This window comes from Xiphophorus hellerii, chromosome 4, assembly GCF_003331165.1.
Source record: "Xiphophorus hellerii strain 12219 chromosome 4, Xiphophorus_hellerii-4.1, whole genome shotgun sequence".
NCBI classification, from domain to species: domain Eukaryota; kingdom Metazoa; phylum Chordata; class Actinopteri; order Cyprinodontiformes; family Poeciliidae; genus Xiphophorus; species Xiphophorus hellerii.
Genome location: NC_045675.1, coordinates 27,814,472 through 27,827,030, shown reverse-complemented (window position 1 = coordinate 27,827,030; position 12,559 = coordinate 27,814,472). Strand labels below are relative to the sequence as shown.

Genomic DNA, 12,559 nt, shown 5'->3' with positions numbered 1-12,559 from the left:
AAGCAGGTCATCAGACGCAAGCGTGATGGTTGGAGTGAACCGTCAGCCTGGATTTCTGAACTCTTCAAACATCTGCTTTCAAAAGAACACCGCTGAGCTCCCACCCACAGCTTCTGTGTGTAGGCTGAGGCATGAAGCCCTGTGTATATAAAGCCAACTTAGTTCTGACTGCCATTTACAGATGAATGTGTGCTATTGTAGCTTGAGCCACAGTGCACCAGAGAAAAATTAGCTTTCCCTTCCGTCCATAGACACAGAAAAACATCAAAACACAACAATGTCCGACCAATGAAAGTGTTGGCGCTTTGGCTGGTTACGGACAGATAAGATTCTTATTTCAAGTATACACTGAAGCAGCAAGAATGAATTAATCTGGGACTTCAAAGTTTTTTTGCTCTGGAGTGGCAGATTAATATTTATAAACAAGACTTGGCTGCAAAGTTTGAATGATTTGTGGCCACACTCCAAAGCATCATACAACCAAACTAATATTTGCTTGATGGTTCCATATAAAGTTCCAGAGAAAACACATGTGATATTTGGGACCTTTCCCATCAGAAATAGCAGAACTGGTTTAATGAGGTTTCTAGCTCAGACCAAATCATTCCAGGAGCTCATCATCTGGTTTTATAGTTTCTAAAACCAGCTTGAATGCAAGTTTGTTTGGGATCACTGTTGAAACACCAAGTAGTGTCCCAAGTTTCGACCACATGGTATTTTGCTGAGAAAGGACTCAGCGAAATGGCTGCAAAGTGTATCACAATACAAGTGTATCATATCAGTCATTATTGATAAAATATTGATTAGTTTTTTGCTTTAGATATCTAAAATGCTGCCACACTGGTGACCTCTTCTGTTTTATAGTTTCCTCTCGAGGTGTTGTACTCATGTTGTCCTTTCACTCCAGGTTGTTTGTCATTTTTAAGCAGTTATGAGGCACAGTGGTGAAACCTGAAATTGCTGCTGCGCAAGTTACTCAGGTTGTTGCTAGGTAACCAAATAATGAGCAAGTTAGTTGATGCCACCCAACCTACTTAACTGGCCGTGAGAGGTTAAGTGGTTAAAGCCTTTCTTCTGCCTAAATCTCCCGTTATACTACGTGGTTCAATAAAATTATTGAACAATCTAGCAAAGGTATTTTCTACTGATACTGATCACAGTCGCGATTTATTGTCAAGCCCCAATTTGAGATGAAATTAAGAATTAGGTTGGAATTAGTACCAGATGAAGAAAATAGAGCATCAGCATGATGCAGCCACTACCATGCTTTACAGTACAGTGTTCTCAGGCTTTGAACACCTTCCAAACATATTATTAGTCAAACATATTATTAGTCTAACTAGAACTATCCATAACACCTGATGCATTTTTTCCTGAAATGCATCAGGAAAAAACCCAATAAATAACAATATACTTCAAGCACTGTCCTTTAAAAAATAAGAGAGAGAAATAAAGAGTAAGCCAGACTTCCTTTTACTAAGTTCCAATATTTTCTACTCTGCATTTATACTGCATCCCTGGAGAAGCTTATAGTTATCAAAAGAGGACTACTGGTTCAACTAAAATGCATAATTTAATAATAATAATAAAGTCTGTTATCTTAATTAATACAATTCAGTTCTTCCACCCACTCTCCTGTAGATCCCCAACACGGCCTGATAGAAAATGTCACTATGTTGTTCCATTTGGCAGCAAATTTCACATCTAACGTCCAGCTCTGAGAGCAATTTTTCAAGCATAAGCCAGGGGGGAAAAAACCCCATAAAACAGAGCTGTCGTTGGAAAAAAAATCAAAATACAGTCGGTTTCAAATTCGACATGCAAAGAATAAGTAACTGTAGCCGGCAGGAAGCTGACAGATGAGGAAGGTATCAGCTGTTATTACACCCGCCCTGGATCAGTGACCTGAGCCTCATTCGACCTTGGCCTGGTGGACACACTGATGTTTGCAACTACATTAAGAGAGATCCCAGGTGAGAAAATGTGTACCTTTTCCCAGAGGCCCAAGGCAAACCCTTACAGCCAGTCAGAGAGATGTCCAGGTCAAAGTAACCTGTTTGATTTTTCCTCTGAGGAACCTGCAGCAGACACACAGAACATGATTAAACCAGAACAGCCCACGGTTCCTTCTTGATAGTTAAATATCGCATTTTCATTACAAGAAGAAAGCGAATGTGATCTACAGTGGAGGTGTGTTGAAAACAAGCAAAAGCAGTTAAAATTAAACTACTTGAATAATATTAACACATGACTAAGTGTGAATTGGGATGTGTGAATGTGCGTCCCTGAGTTCACAGAAGTGTGACTGGATTGGAGAGAAACTAAAAAAAAAAAACAACTACAAAATAAAAATACAAAAGAAAAGCAACAATAATTCCTGCGACTGCTAAAACAATTACTAGTGAAGTTATAATAATGATATCCAGAACATTTATTTGTTATTTTTTCATACTGAGATATAGGCGAACATTAAGGAAAAACCCAGAGATGGAAACTACAGATTTAAAATGTGTCTTTTGATGTCTAAATAAAAACTAAGTTCTCAGAATAAAATTTGGTTACTGAAATAAAAAATACATTTACCACACTGCACTTCGATCTCATCGTATCGCTGGATTTACAATTCTTGTCACAACTGTGTTTTTTTCATTTTTCTTTTTCAAAAATAGCTATAAATAAATAATATAATTGCACATATATTTAAGAGTAGTTTCAAATTAAACTAATAATTTGATAATTTTGCTATTCTGCTCTTCATGGGGAGATAATTTGATATTAGCTGGTTATGATTTTTCATTTGTCTCATCTTGATCCACTTATTCATGTGTTTTTTTTAATCTATGTCTAAACTCGCGACATTTTTCTGTAAAGCACTTTGAATTGCTTTGTACATGGAATGTGCTCTACAAATACATTTGCCCTGCCTGATTACGTAGGCCAGTCATCTGCAACATTTACAATCCAAAGAGTCATTCTTGCCTACAGTCCAGTTAAACTTTAACTTGTTTAGAGCTTAATAACAATACATGATTTGTTGGAAAAGAAAGAGAACTTATAATTTTGATCAACATCTACTACAGGAAATGTGATGACATTCTTAAAGAATAGCCATTTCATTCAAATTTTTGGGTGTTAGCATGAAGGAAATCATAAAGCTTTTAATAAAATATTTTCTCCAAAGGGACAAATTAAGAAAAATGTTAATAAAAACACAGTTTATAACCAAATAATAAAAATTTGATCTAAAAACATATTGCTGTTTTTTTAGTGTATTTCTGTTATGAAAATTTAACACAACTATTCCATGAAAAAAACTGAATTTGTTGTTATATCTATATATAAAAATATTAGCTGGTTCTTTATTTTTTTCCCCCCAGTGTTGCTAAGAGTTAGTGTGAAAGGTCAATAGAGCCACTTGCGGCTATCAGCTCTGGTAGTCGGCCCACTCTTGGCTGCTTACAAAGACAAGCTGCTCATTAAAACGGAATAAAATGTGTGATGGAAAGATTTAGCAGTTTCAAAAATCCTAATTTTTAATCGCTTTGTCTGCCTTGCAATTAATAACTAACCCATGCTTAGCCTGTGCATTAACTCATAACTTGGTAGCCCAGCAGCAAAAAAAAAAAAAGAAAAAGAGAGAGAGGTTGCTAACACTTTAGTCTCTTAAAGACAAACATTCATTGTATTTTCATGGGTGGCTGTGCAGGGAGTCACGGTTTCTGTGACTGATGACAAAGAGTGGCGACTGTGCTGTTCTAACAAAAAGCAACCGCATGGACTCCCACGCTAGCTGCTCTGCACGCCTATGTGTTAATGGTCCGACGTTCACTGTACATGAGTGGGCAGCCGCGTGTTTTCTTACGGGGCTGGAGAGCAGAGGCAGGCCGGTGCAGGGGTGGAAGGCCTTCGTTGCCGTGGCGTCCAGAGAGTGGCGATTCTGTTTCTTCCAGCTGTTGTAGGGACGCAGAGGGGAGGGGCTGTGAGGACCCTGCAAGACGGCAATGAAGAGAGGAGAGTGATGTAGAAAGTGATATGTTATATTTTGTAGCAGTAGAGAAAAAAAAGTGCTGATGCACAATTACGATACAAAAAAACTAAAGAAATTATGTTATTTTAGTGTCTCATTGATGAACATTTGTCATGGAAAAGTTTAAATATCCAAAACTATTACAGTTTTTAATAAGGTGATGGAATTACTACACAAATTGTATATTTAGTAAAACTCAGTGACTGATGTGTTGGGCAGTATTCATAAAACATATAGATTTGATTTTTCCATTACAGAAGACAGTTATTGGAGTACGGTAATTAATGGAAGTGGACACAGATCACACAAACCCAATATTTACAGTTAAACATATTGAGACTTCATGAATTGACAAGAGTAAATATTTTAAAATTGATGTACATATGTATTGTTTTGTGTATTTCAAATATGTCTGCAATAGTCTTCTGAGTTGAATAGTCAATTTTCATTTTGTGAATGGGGGCAAATTTTCAGAAAAAAAGTTTTCACTTCTTACTGCCCCTTTTCATGCATGACTTCTTTTAGTCTTTACATGAACTATTTACATCTATTACTGAGTGAATCATTCTAGATATCTACAGTTCTAGAATGATCCACCTACAATAAGGTGACCAATCTGGATCAGTTTGGGATGGCTACAGGATTATTTCATAAAAGGATTCTATAGAGAATCACAAATACCAGTGTATTGGGTATTGGGTTATAATACCAATATTAGGTTAGCCATGCTGTTTTTTTGTTTGAAGTCTTCTCCTCTTGTCAGTCACATCATTTAAACACAATCTACAGAAAAATTGGTTTCTGAATCGAAAATGGTTTCTAAATCAAATCTCCACCCTTAAAATTGGAATTGAATCTCTAGACATTGAATATTTTGCATATCTAAAAAGGAGCTGAGTCAAAATGATCTTACGAGGATTGAGGGTGATGGAGTCATTTCTGGACTGGATGCGAAGGAGTCACACTCTGAGGGCGCCTGGTTCTCATCCCGCAAAGCGGACGCCTCAGCTTGCATTTCGTTCTGGTGCAGAGACTGAGGCTTGCCGTCGTCATGGATTCTGTAACAGTTTGTGGCTGGGCTGGCGCTGTGGTTGTTCCAGCTGAACATCTGGGCATTTCTTGGTTTGTTCTCCAGGACAGGGGAGGGAGGCGGGGTGTCATGGCTGCTGGGTGTCCTGACTGGGAGCTTCTCCTGCGGGGAAGCACGTAAACGGCAGGGGACCCGGGTGTCGGCCTGGCCGTTGAGTGAGGTCTCTTCAAGTGTAAACTGAGCACCGTTTTGGGCCCGCGGAGAGCGGCGTTCGGCCCGCGGTCCGCCTCGGGGCTTCTCTGTGCAAACAGGCGAGTGTGAGGCGGTGTTGTGCGTGCCGTCTCTTTGAGGTTCGTGGCTGGGTACATGGCCGTTGGCGCAGCCATTGCTGGCTGGTGGGGGATGAGAATACGTGCGCACGGTGTGTGTGATTGTGGTCGTGTGCACGTGGTGGTGCAGTGGGCTAGTGCTGCGGCTATGCCGGGGGGACAAAGGCGGGACGGCCAGCCTCTCCTGGATGAGCCTGGTGATGTCTTGCACCGCCTGGGCAATGAGCGAGCTGTCCCGATTGTTCTCCTTATCTCTGTCCGTCACTTCTCCGTTCCACTCCTCTGCCTCTGTCATCCTCAGTTTCCTGCAGGCGGCGGGTTTCGGGGAGGAGCTCTCCCGCTTGATAAAGCGCGATGTCTCTGTCACAGGGGTGTTAAACGGCGCGGGCTTAGCGCGTCCCACCGACTCGTAAGGGCGCGTCTCAAGTTCTTTGGTCTTACCGGCGGCTTTGTCGTCGTGGTTGCCGCCCCACATGGCTTTGTGAGGGCTGTCGGTGGCGAACAGGCCTGGGGGAAGTGGCGGTGCCGTCGGGTCGCAGAAGTTGAGCCTTTGTGCGATTCGAGCTATGACTTCCTGTCGCTCCTGCAGCAGGGAGCCAATGAGGGGATTGGTTTCGCTTCCGGAAGGCCTCGGGGAGGGGCACCGGGACGACTCAGCCAGGGACAAGTTCTTGAAACTTCTCAGAGGCTCTGGGATAGGAGCCTTGGACTGGTCGGTGTTGCTGGTGCCACAGGTGTAGTCGTCCACTGGGGTGGGGTCGGATGAACCGTTGAGCGCCGTGTACAACCACTTCCCTGCTTTACCCGAGGGAAGCGGGGAGGGGGAGTTGGAGCGTGAAGGTGTGGGGGAGCGGGCGGGTCGGTAGAAGAGTGGCGAGCCCTGGCGCTGGGGGATGTTGACCTGCGGGAGCTCGCCGTTGTGAAACGCGTGGTTCTCTCCAGGCTCCTGGCTCTTCTTGCTGTACGGATGTGACACGGTGGCGTGAGGAAGGCTGTTGATCGGGATGTTGTTGATGGGCAGATTAGGGATGGGTAGTCCGTTGAGTAGAAGGCTAGACGTAGAGTTGGAGCTCTTGCCGTACATGTTGGAGTTAGAATGGAGGCTGTCTTTGCCAGGCTCCTGTCTCTTCTTCAGAGTGGGCAGGCCACCGTGGCTGCCAAGGTTGGGGCTGAGGCTGGGGGTCTTGCTGTAGATGGGAGGCAGGCCGGTGTGGATGCTACAGGCCAGGGTGGGGTAGGTGGGCTGGCGGGGGAGAGACTGGACGCGGACCTGCAGGGCGACGCTCTGGGAGACGTTGGGGACGGGGAATATGTGCTCGGACGGCGGCTGGGAAAACTGCCACACCAGATCTTCGTCAGCAGCACTGATCCTGTTGAACAGAGAGGATGAGAGTTAATACTACAGAGAATTAGAAGATCATAGAAACGTTCATTCATCTCAGGAATTCAACTTCATGTCGTACAGGTTCAGAACAGAGTTACACGCATTTATTGCAGTTCATTGTGATGATTTTTTCAAGAAGCTCATGAGAACCCAAACTCTTAAAAATAATACATGTGCCAATACTTTATTTATTTAAGTAATTTTCCATATCCATACCCAAGTCAAAAATACACACAATGCTGAAATAAAACAAAACACCTTTGTTTTTTCTTAAGATAAGAAAAAAACAGCTTTTTTCTTATCTTAAGCATCACTCAATTTTTTTGAGAAACTTAATGATGGGTCTTTATCAGCTGTAATAAATCAAAATGAACATTTAATACTTAAAAAAATATCACTAAGTGATGTACTGTATGTATTCACTCTTTGAGCTATATTAGTTCAATAAATTATAATATTCTACTTCACTGAGAAGGACCTTATGTTGTGAATTTCTAAATTTAAAACTGATTCGTAGACTTCAGATTTCAAACGTAGCTCATTTGCTTTAGCCTTGGCAGCGTGGTTTGACAGTGGGACTGAAAAGCCCGGTTCCACCAGTGTCAGAGAGTCATGTCCGACCTGTACAGGATGTTCCTGGGGACGATGCCATGGGAGGCGCTGAGCCAGGCGCTGAGCTGGGAGAAGAAGACGTAAGATCGTACAGCCAACAGCAGAGTTTTCTCTTCAATGAAACGATCGCCGCTTCTATTAGGAAAAACAGAGTTAAAAAGGGGGGTTGGAAGTGTGCCAGTGTGTCAGGTTAATGAGAAAATGGTCATGGGATGCGTGTCTTATAATTTTTTTTCCCCTTTAACAAGAATGTCCCACCGTTTGTATGTTAGTAGGAAACTGGGCCAATCTGTAAAGGCCAATTATCCCACTTTGCAACTCCCACCCGTGCCAAAAAAAAAAAAAAATCGTTCTTTTGAAGATTTTTATGCTGAAGAATTAATATCTAAAAAAACTCAAAAAAAGAAAAGAGTGTTCGGATTTTAGTCAAAAATGCTGAAGTGATAATTTTTTATTTTTAGGGGCCGTTATCTCCAACTCCAGACCAATAACACAACTTGACAGCAACAACCTCTAGCAGCAGTAATAAGTGCCCTGCCATGCCACAAAATCTGCTCTCGAACACAACATAAAGGTTGTCGCGCTGCCTCCGAACTCCCCAGCTCCCAATCCAATCAAATATCCGTGGGATGCGCAGGAATAAGTCCCATCCATGCGGCACGAACGACCCAAAGGATGAGCTGCCGATTCCCCGGCGGCGGCAAACCAAATCCCACCGCTATGTCCTGCTTTAAAGGAATACACATTCAGAGCTGGCTTCGATTATTTATAGTGCCTTGCAAAAGTTTTCATATCCCAGAGACCTTTTCACAGTTTGCTACATTATAACAAACCTCAATGTATTCCACTGAGAGTTTGTGTGATAGAAACAAAGTATGAAGTGTTACATCTAGAAAGAAAATGCATAATAATACCACAAGGATTAGCATTTCAAAAGACGTCAAAAAAAGCCATAAATATAAATAAAAGGGTCAATGGCACTTCAGACAAATTGCTGAGGACCCTTAAAAGATCAGCTAAAGAATCAATAGTCCTATTTCAGGATTTTAGTTTTTAGTTTTCTAGACAAATTTAGCAAAAATAACTAAACTCCACTATGGAGCTTTGTTCCGCGAATAACAAAGAGGCATAATCGACTAAGCAGGACCTAAAAACAGATCCCACCTGTAAAATTAAACCTCAACAAAAACGAGCCAAACAACCCTGAAGCCTCAGCAACTCTCTGCTGAATTTGGTAACTCCATATCAAGTTTTCATGGATTTTAGGGATGTAAAAAGCAGACTGGTCTAAAGACCAGCACTTTTATCACAGTTCCCCTGGTGGCTAAAAGAATAAATAGGTTAGAGGCTTGGAGATGTTGGTTAAACGATTGCAGTTACTTTTTGTTGTTTTTTTTCTCCTAAAGAACTCTGGTGGTCCCATTTTGAAAAGGCATTGTGTACTATACCTAATATATACATATATATATATATATATTAGATTTGCCACCATTATAAAATAATACTTTGTAATTAAAGTTATACTGAGTGGTTAAAAGGTTAAAAGTTGAAGAAACAGGGAAAAAAACAAGGTGTTGATGCAGTTAGCAGATGCACAGTATATGGGACTTTTCTTGCATAGTTCATCAACCCATTCAACTTTGTGTGTGTGTGTGCGCTTCTGCGTGGCTTACTGTCTTGGAACAGCCTGTAGGGTCCACCTCTCCAACAGCAAAGCATCTTGTTTGATGACTGGGTCACTGATTGGGTCACTTGGGGGACACTCATCACCATAGCAACAGTCTGGCAACAGCATGACCTCGATCATGATAGGGATGTTGTTTCTCCAAAGCAGAATCACCTCCGAACGGGTTCGCCTGGCTTGTCGGCACTGGGGGACACACAGGCAGAGGAGGAAGGTTAGCGCTCATTAGTATTTGTCAAGCTTGGGGAGGGGGAGCAGATGGGGCTTCTGGGAAATTCACTGATATCTGAAAGAAAGCGTCAAGTTTAAAAAAAGTTTCAGTTTTCCACTCAGTAATGCAACATAAGGGCCATGATGGTTTGGTGACGATACTGGATTTTTTTTTTTTTTTTTACACGTTCCATGTAGGATAGCTTTTATCTACATTTACTAAAACCATAGTTCACATTTACAGTTTTGTTTAATATAAATATTATATGTTAAAGACTTATCATACCAGAGTTCTCAGTCGTTGATGCTCATTTTAAAAATATTGAAAATGTACAATTCCCCATAAACTTAGGGCAGAAATGACTATATTTGGGAGGCTGTAAATATGGAGAAAAAAATTAAAACAGGAAAAAAGATTATTGATTTTAGCAACATTTTTCAATGATTACGCATCACAACACCAGAGTTTTAAACCCTAAGAAACATTTACATGAACAGAGTTAAACACTTACCTCTGGCCACAGATAACACAACATTGTTAAAACAATGCAGAGAAAAATCCAGTCAGGCTATTCATCATTGAAAAAAAAACATTAAAAAACCCCCCCAGAAACTCTTTTATTCTATTTTTAACCATCAAAGTTAACACTGTCAACTTTTCCATCTGCAACATTGTTTAGCTTATTTCTTCTACTTGTATAAAAGAAATTTTTGCTTGTCCCATCAAAACATTTAACAATTTTCACTTAGTAGCTTCTTTTTTGTCTAGCCTGCACCAAATATAAAAATCACTGGAGACTAATGTTTTTTTTAAAAACATCTCGCAACAAAATAAACAACGGTGCAAGATTTTTTAATTTAAGAAAGAGCAAAAGAAAGTGACTAAGAAAGAAAAGATGGAGAGAAAAAAGGAAAGAAAGAATGAAGGGAAGTCAAAGACAGAAAGAGAAAAACAGATAAAAAGAAATACAGAAAGAAAGAAAAAATGAGGGAAAAGAAACAAAATTGTGGCACAACAACAAAAGAAGAAGGAGACAAGAAGAAAGGGAGAAATAAAAGTGTGGAGAGAAGGAAAGATGCAAAGATGAAACAAAGTGCAGACACAAGAAAAAAAATGAAGTAAATGACACATGGAACAAAGAAAGGAGGTAGTGACATGGGAAGGCCGAGATAAGGAAGTGCACGAGAAAAACAAAAATAAAAGAAATAAGGAAGCATGGAAGTAGAAGAGATTGGTATTCATGGAATAGAGAACAAATTTTGGAAAGAATACCGTTTCTCCATACTATCCAGATCCAGAAAATACTGAAAAACAGTAGTGTGGGAAACCTTAATATATAAACAAACAGGAAGGCTTTTCAAAGGTAAAATAACCAACCAAATGTGTGACTGGTGTGTGGCGTGGGCGTGTGTGTTGTATTGGCACCTGAGGCAGTTTGTCGCTGCATTCATGCTTGTGGAGAGGAGGCATGCCTGACTGAGCCGGGGGGCAGTGCAGCCCCTCAGTCCTGCCTTTCACCGAATACTCCGGTGTCCTTCCCTCTGTGATCAGCAAGGTCAGGAACACCAGGAACTCCTCGGCATCGTACTCGAAAAACTCCTCTGTCGCATCTAAGACAGAAGAACAAAAAAGAGGTAGAAGGTAAGCACAATCACAAAAGAAGCAAACACTGAACAGGGAAACAGCTGGAGGAAAGCAGATAACTGTTAGCCTATTCAGTGCATGATTCTGGGGCATTACAAAAAAAAAAAAAAGAAATCCCTTAGCAACGACAGACATTCACCCGTATTTTGTTTTTGCTCAGATGGATGGGGTCATTTGACTGAACGAATCCTGTTTGGGGAAGGGGCGTGGGGGAAGGCAGAGCATGACACAACTTTTCCAGTTTGTCCGCCGTAAAGGGAACATATTTAGAGGCTTTGTGTCAGCTGAGCCATGGGGAGAAGACACACTTCAGCTCTTCTCTTACACAGAGAGGGAACAAAAGGTACAAGAACAAGCAGAACGGATAATGACTTCATTCATGCTCATCGGATGACATTCGCAAAACCACATATAAGCGGAGACAACAGGACAGAATAAAGTAGGGTGTGCTACACCTCCCTGCTGCTGTAACGTGGGTGGGACAGAATGAAGCTTTCTGTGGTAAAGAAGGTTCCGTTCCTCCGCAACTTTGTTGGTCAGCAAATGTTTGCTTTCGCAGACTGCAGCTCGAGCAACGTTTTGCAGCCGTGACTGTGCGCATTAAAAGAAACATAGAGAAATCAAATGCCGGCTGGAATAGTTCGTACCATGACTGTTTCTGACAGAGACCGTTTGGTTGGAGAATTAAACAAAAAAAAAAAAACAAAGATTCTTTTCCTAATGAGTTGAAGAAGCATACCCTCAGCACCACCAGGCTAAAAACACTCTTCAGTGTAGATGCAAATGAAGATTACTCAGAGTTAGCAATTTTCAGCATGAGTAAGGTGTTTAAAAATGGCGTTACAGTAGCTCAGAGATATTACTGAGCTACTGTAACGGAGCTCAGCTAAAAAACTTGAGTTATTTATGTTGAGTTACTCGTTATGTTCAAATGACATAGCTAAAACTATGTAATCTAAGGAGTTCTGGGCAGAACATATTTACAGACAAAGAAAGAGTATCATCTTAAATTCAAAATGTATATTTTTTGCATAATTTTGGCTTAGTTATTGCTCTGTTTGTTCTCTCAGAAAATGGCCTTTTCTTTTAGCCTGGAGAAAACAATTGATCGATTAAGAAATTAAATGATTATTTCATTAATCGATTCATTGTGATTAATCCGATTAATTGTTTCTGCCCTGCATGTTATTCCTTCTTAAAATTGGGTGCTCCTAGGCGAAACACTTATTAAACCGAAGGTCAACTGTCAGCGCTAACATCTGATCAGTTTATCTGTATACATATAATAAAACCCTGTTATGTCTATTATAAATGACGTGTAGATCCTGGGTAAGTATTTTCGACAATTATAGGGACTGTTTTTGCATGTCACTTTCTTCACTCCTCCAGAGGAAACTCCCTGAATCCCAGAAGAGGTCAGGTGATTGGCAGCAGCACAGAAGAAAAAAAAAAGAAAATCACAGCTTTCTCTCTCTTGACAGCACACTGATGTGCAGAGGTTTCCTGCTCGTAACCTTGAAGCTTCTAAATATTTGATTCAGTGTCAACCTGAAGTAAAATGCAGATGGAAACTCTTTTTTTTTGTGATTAATATCCCATGTCTGCACAAGGACAGAGGTGAAGACGACACACACATAC

General features: G+C 40.9%; 1 protein-coding gene across 2 annotated transcripts in view; it reads right to left on the bottom strand.

The window, feature by feature from the left end:
- Nucleotides 1–12,559, bottom strand: part of atosa (atos homolog A) — a 39,288-nt gene that overhangs the window by 4,681 nt on the left and 22,048 nt on the right. For both annotated transcript variants that reach the window (XM_032559982.1, XM_032559981.1), the window contains exons 2-7: nt 10,703–10,887; nt 9,056–9,252; nt 7,392–7,517; nt 4,941–6,756; nt 3,863–3,988; nt 1,990–2,078 (exon numbers count right to left, since the gene is read on the bottom strand). In XM_032559982.1, coding sequence (XP_032415873.1) covers nt 1,990–2,078; nt 3,863–3,988; nt 4,941–6,756; nt 7,392–7,517; nt 9,056–9,252; nt 10,703–10,887 — 2,539 coding nt within the window. The remainder of the gene's footprint in view (nt 1–1,989; nt 2,079–3,862; nt 3,989–4,940; nt 6,757–7,391; nt 7,518–9,055; nt 9,253–10,702; nt 10,888–12,559) is intronic.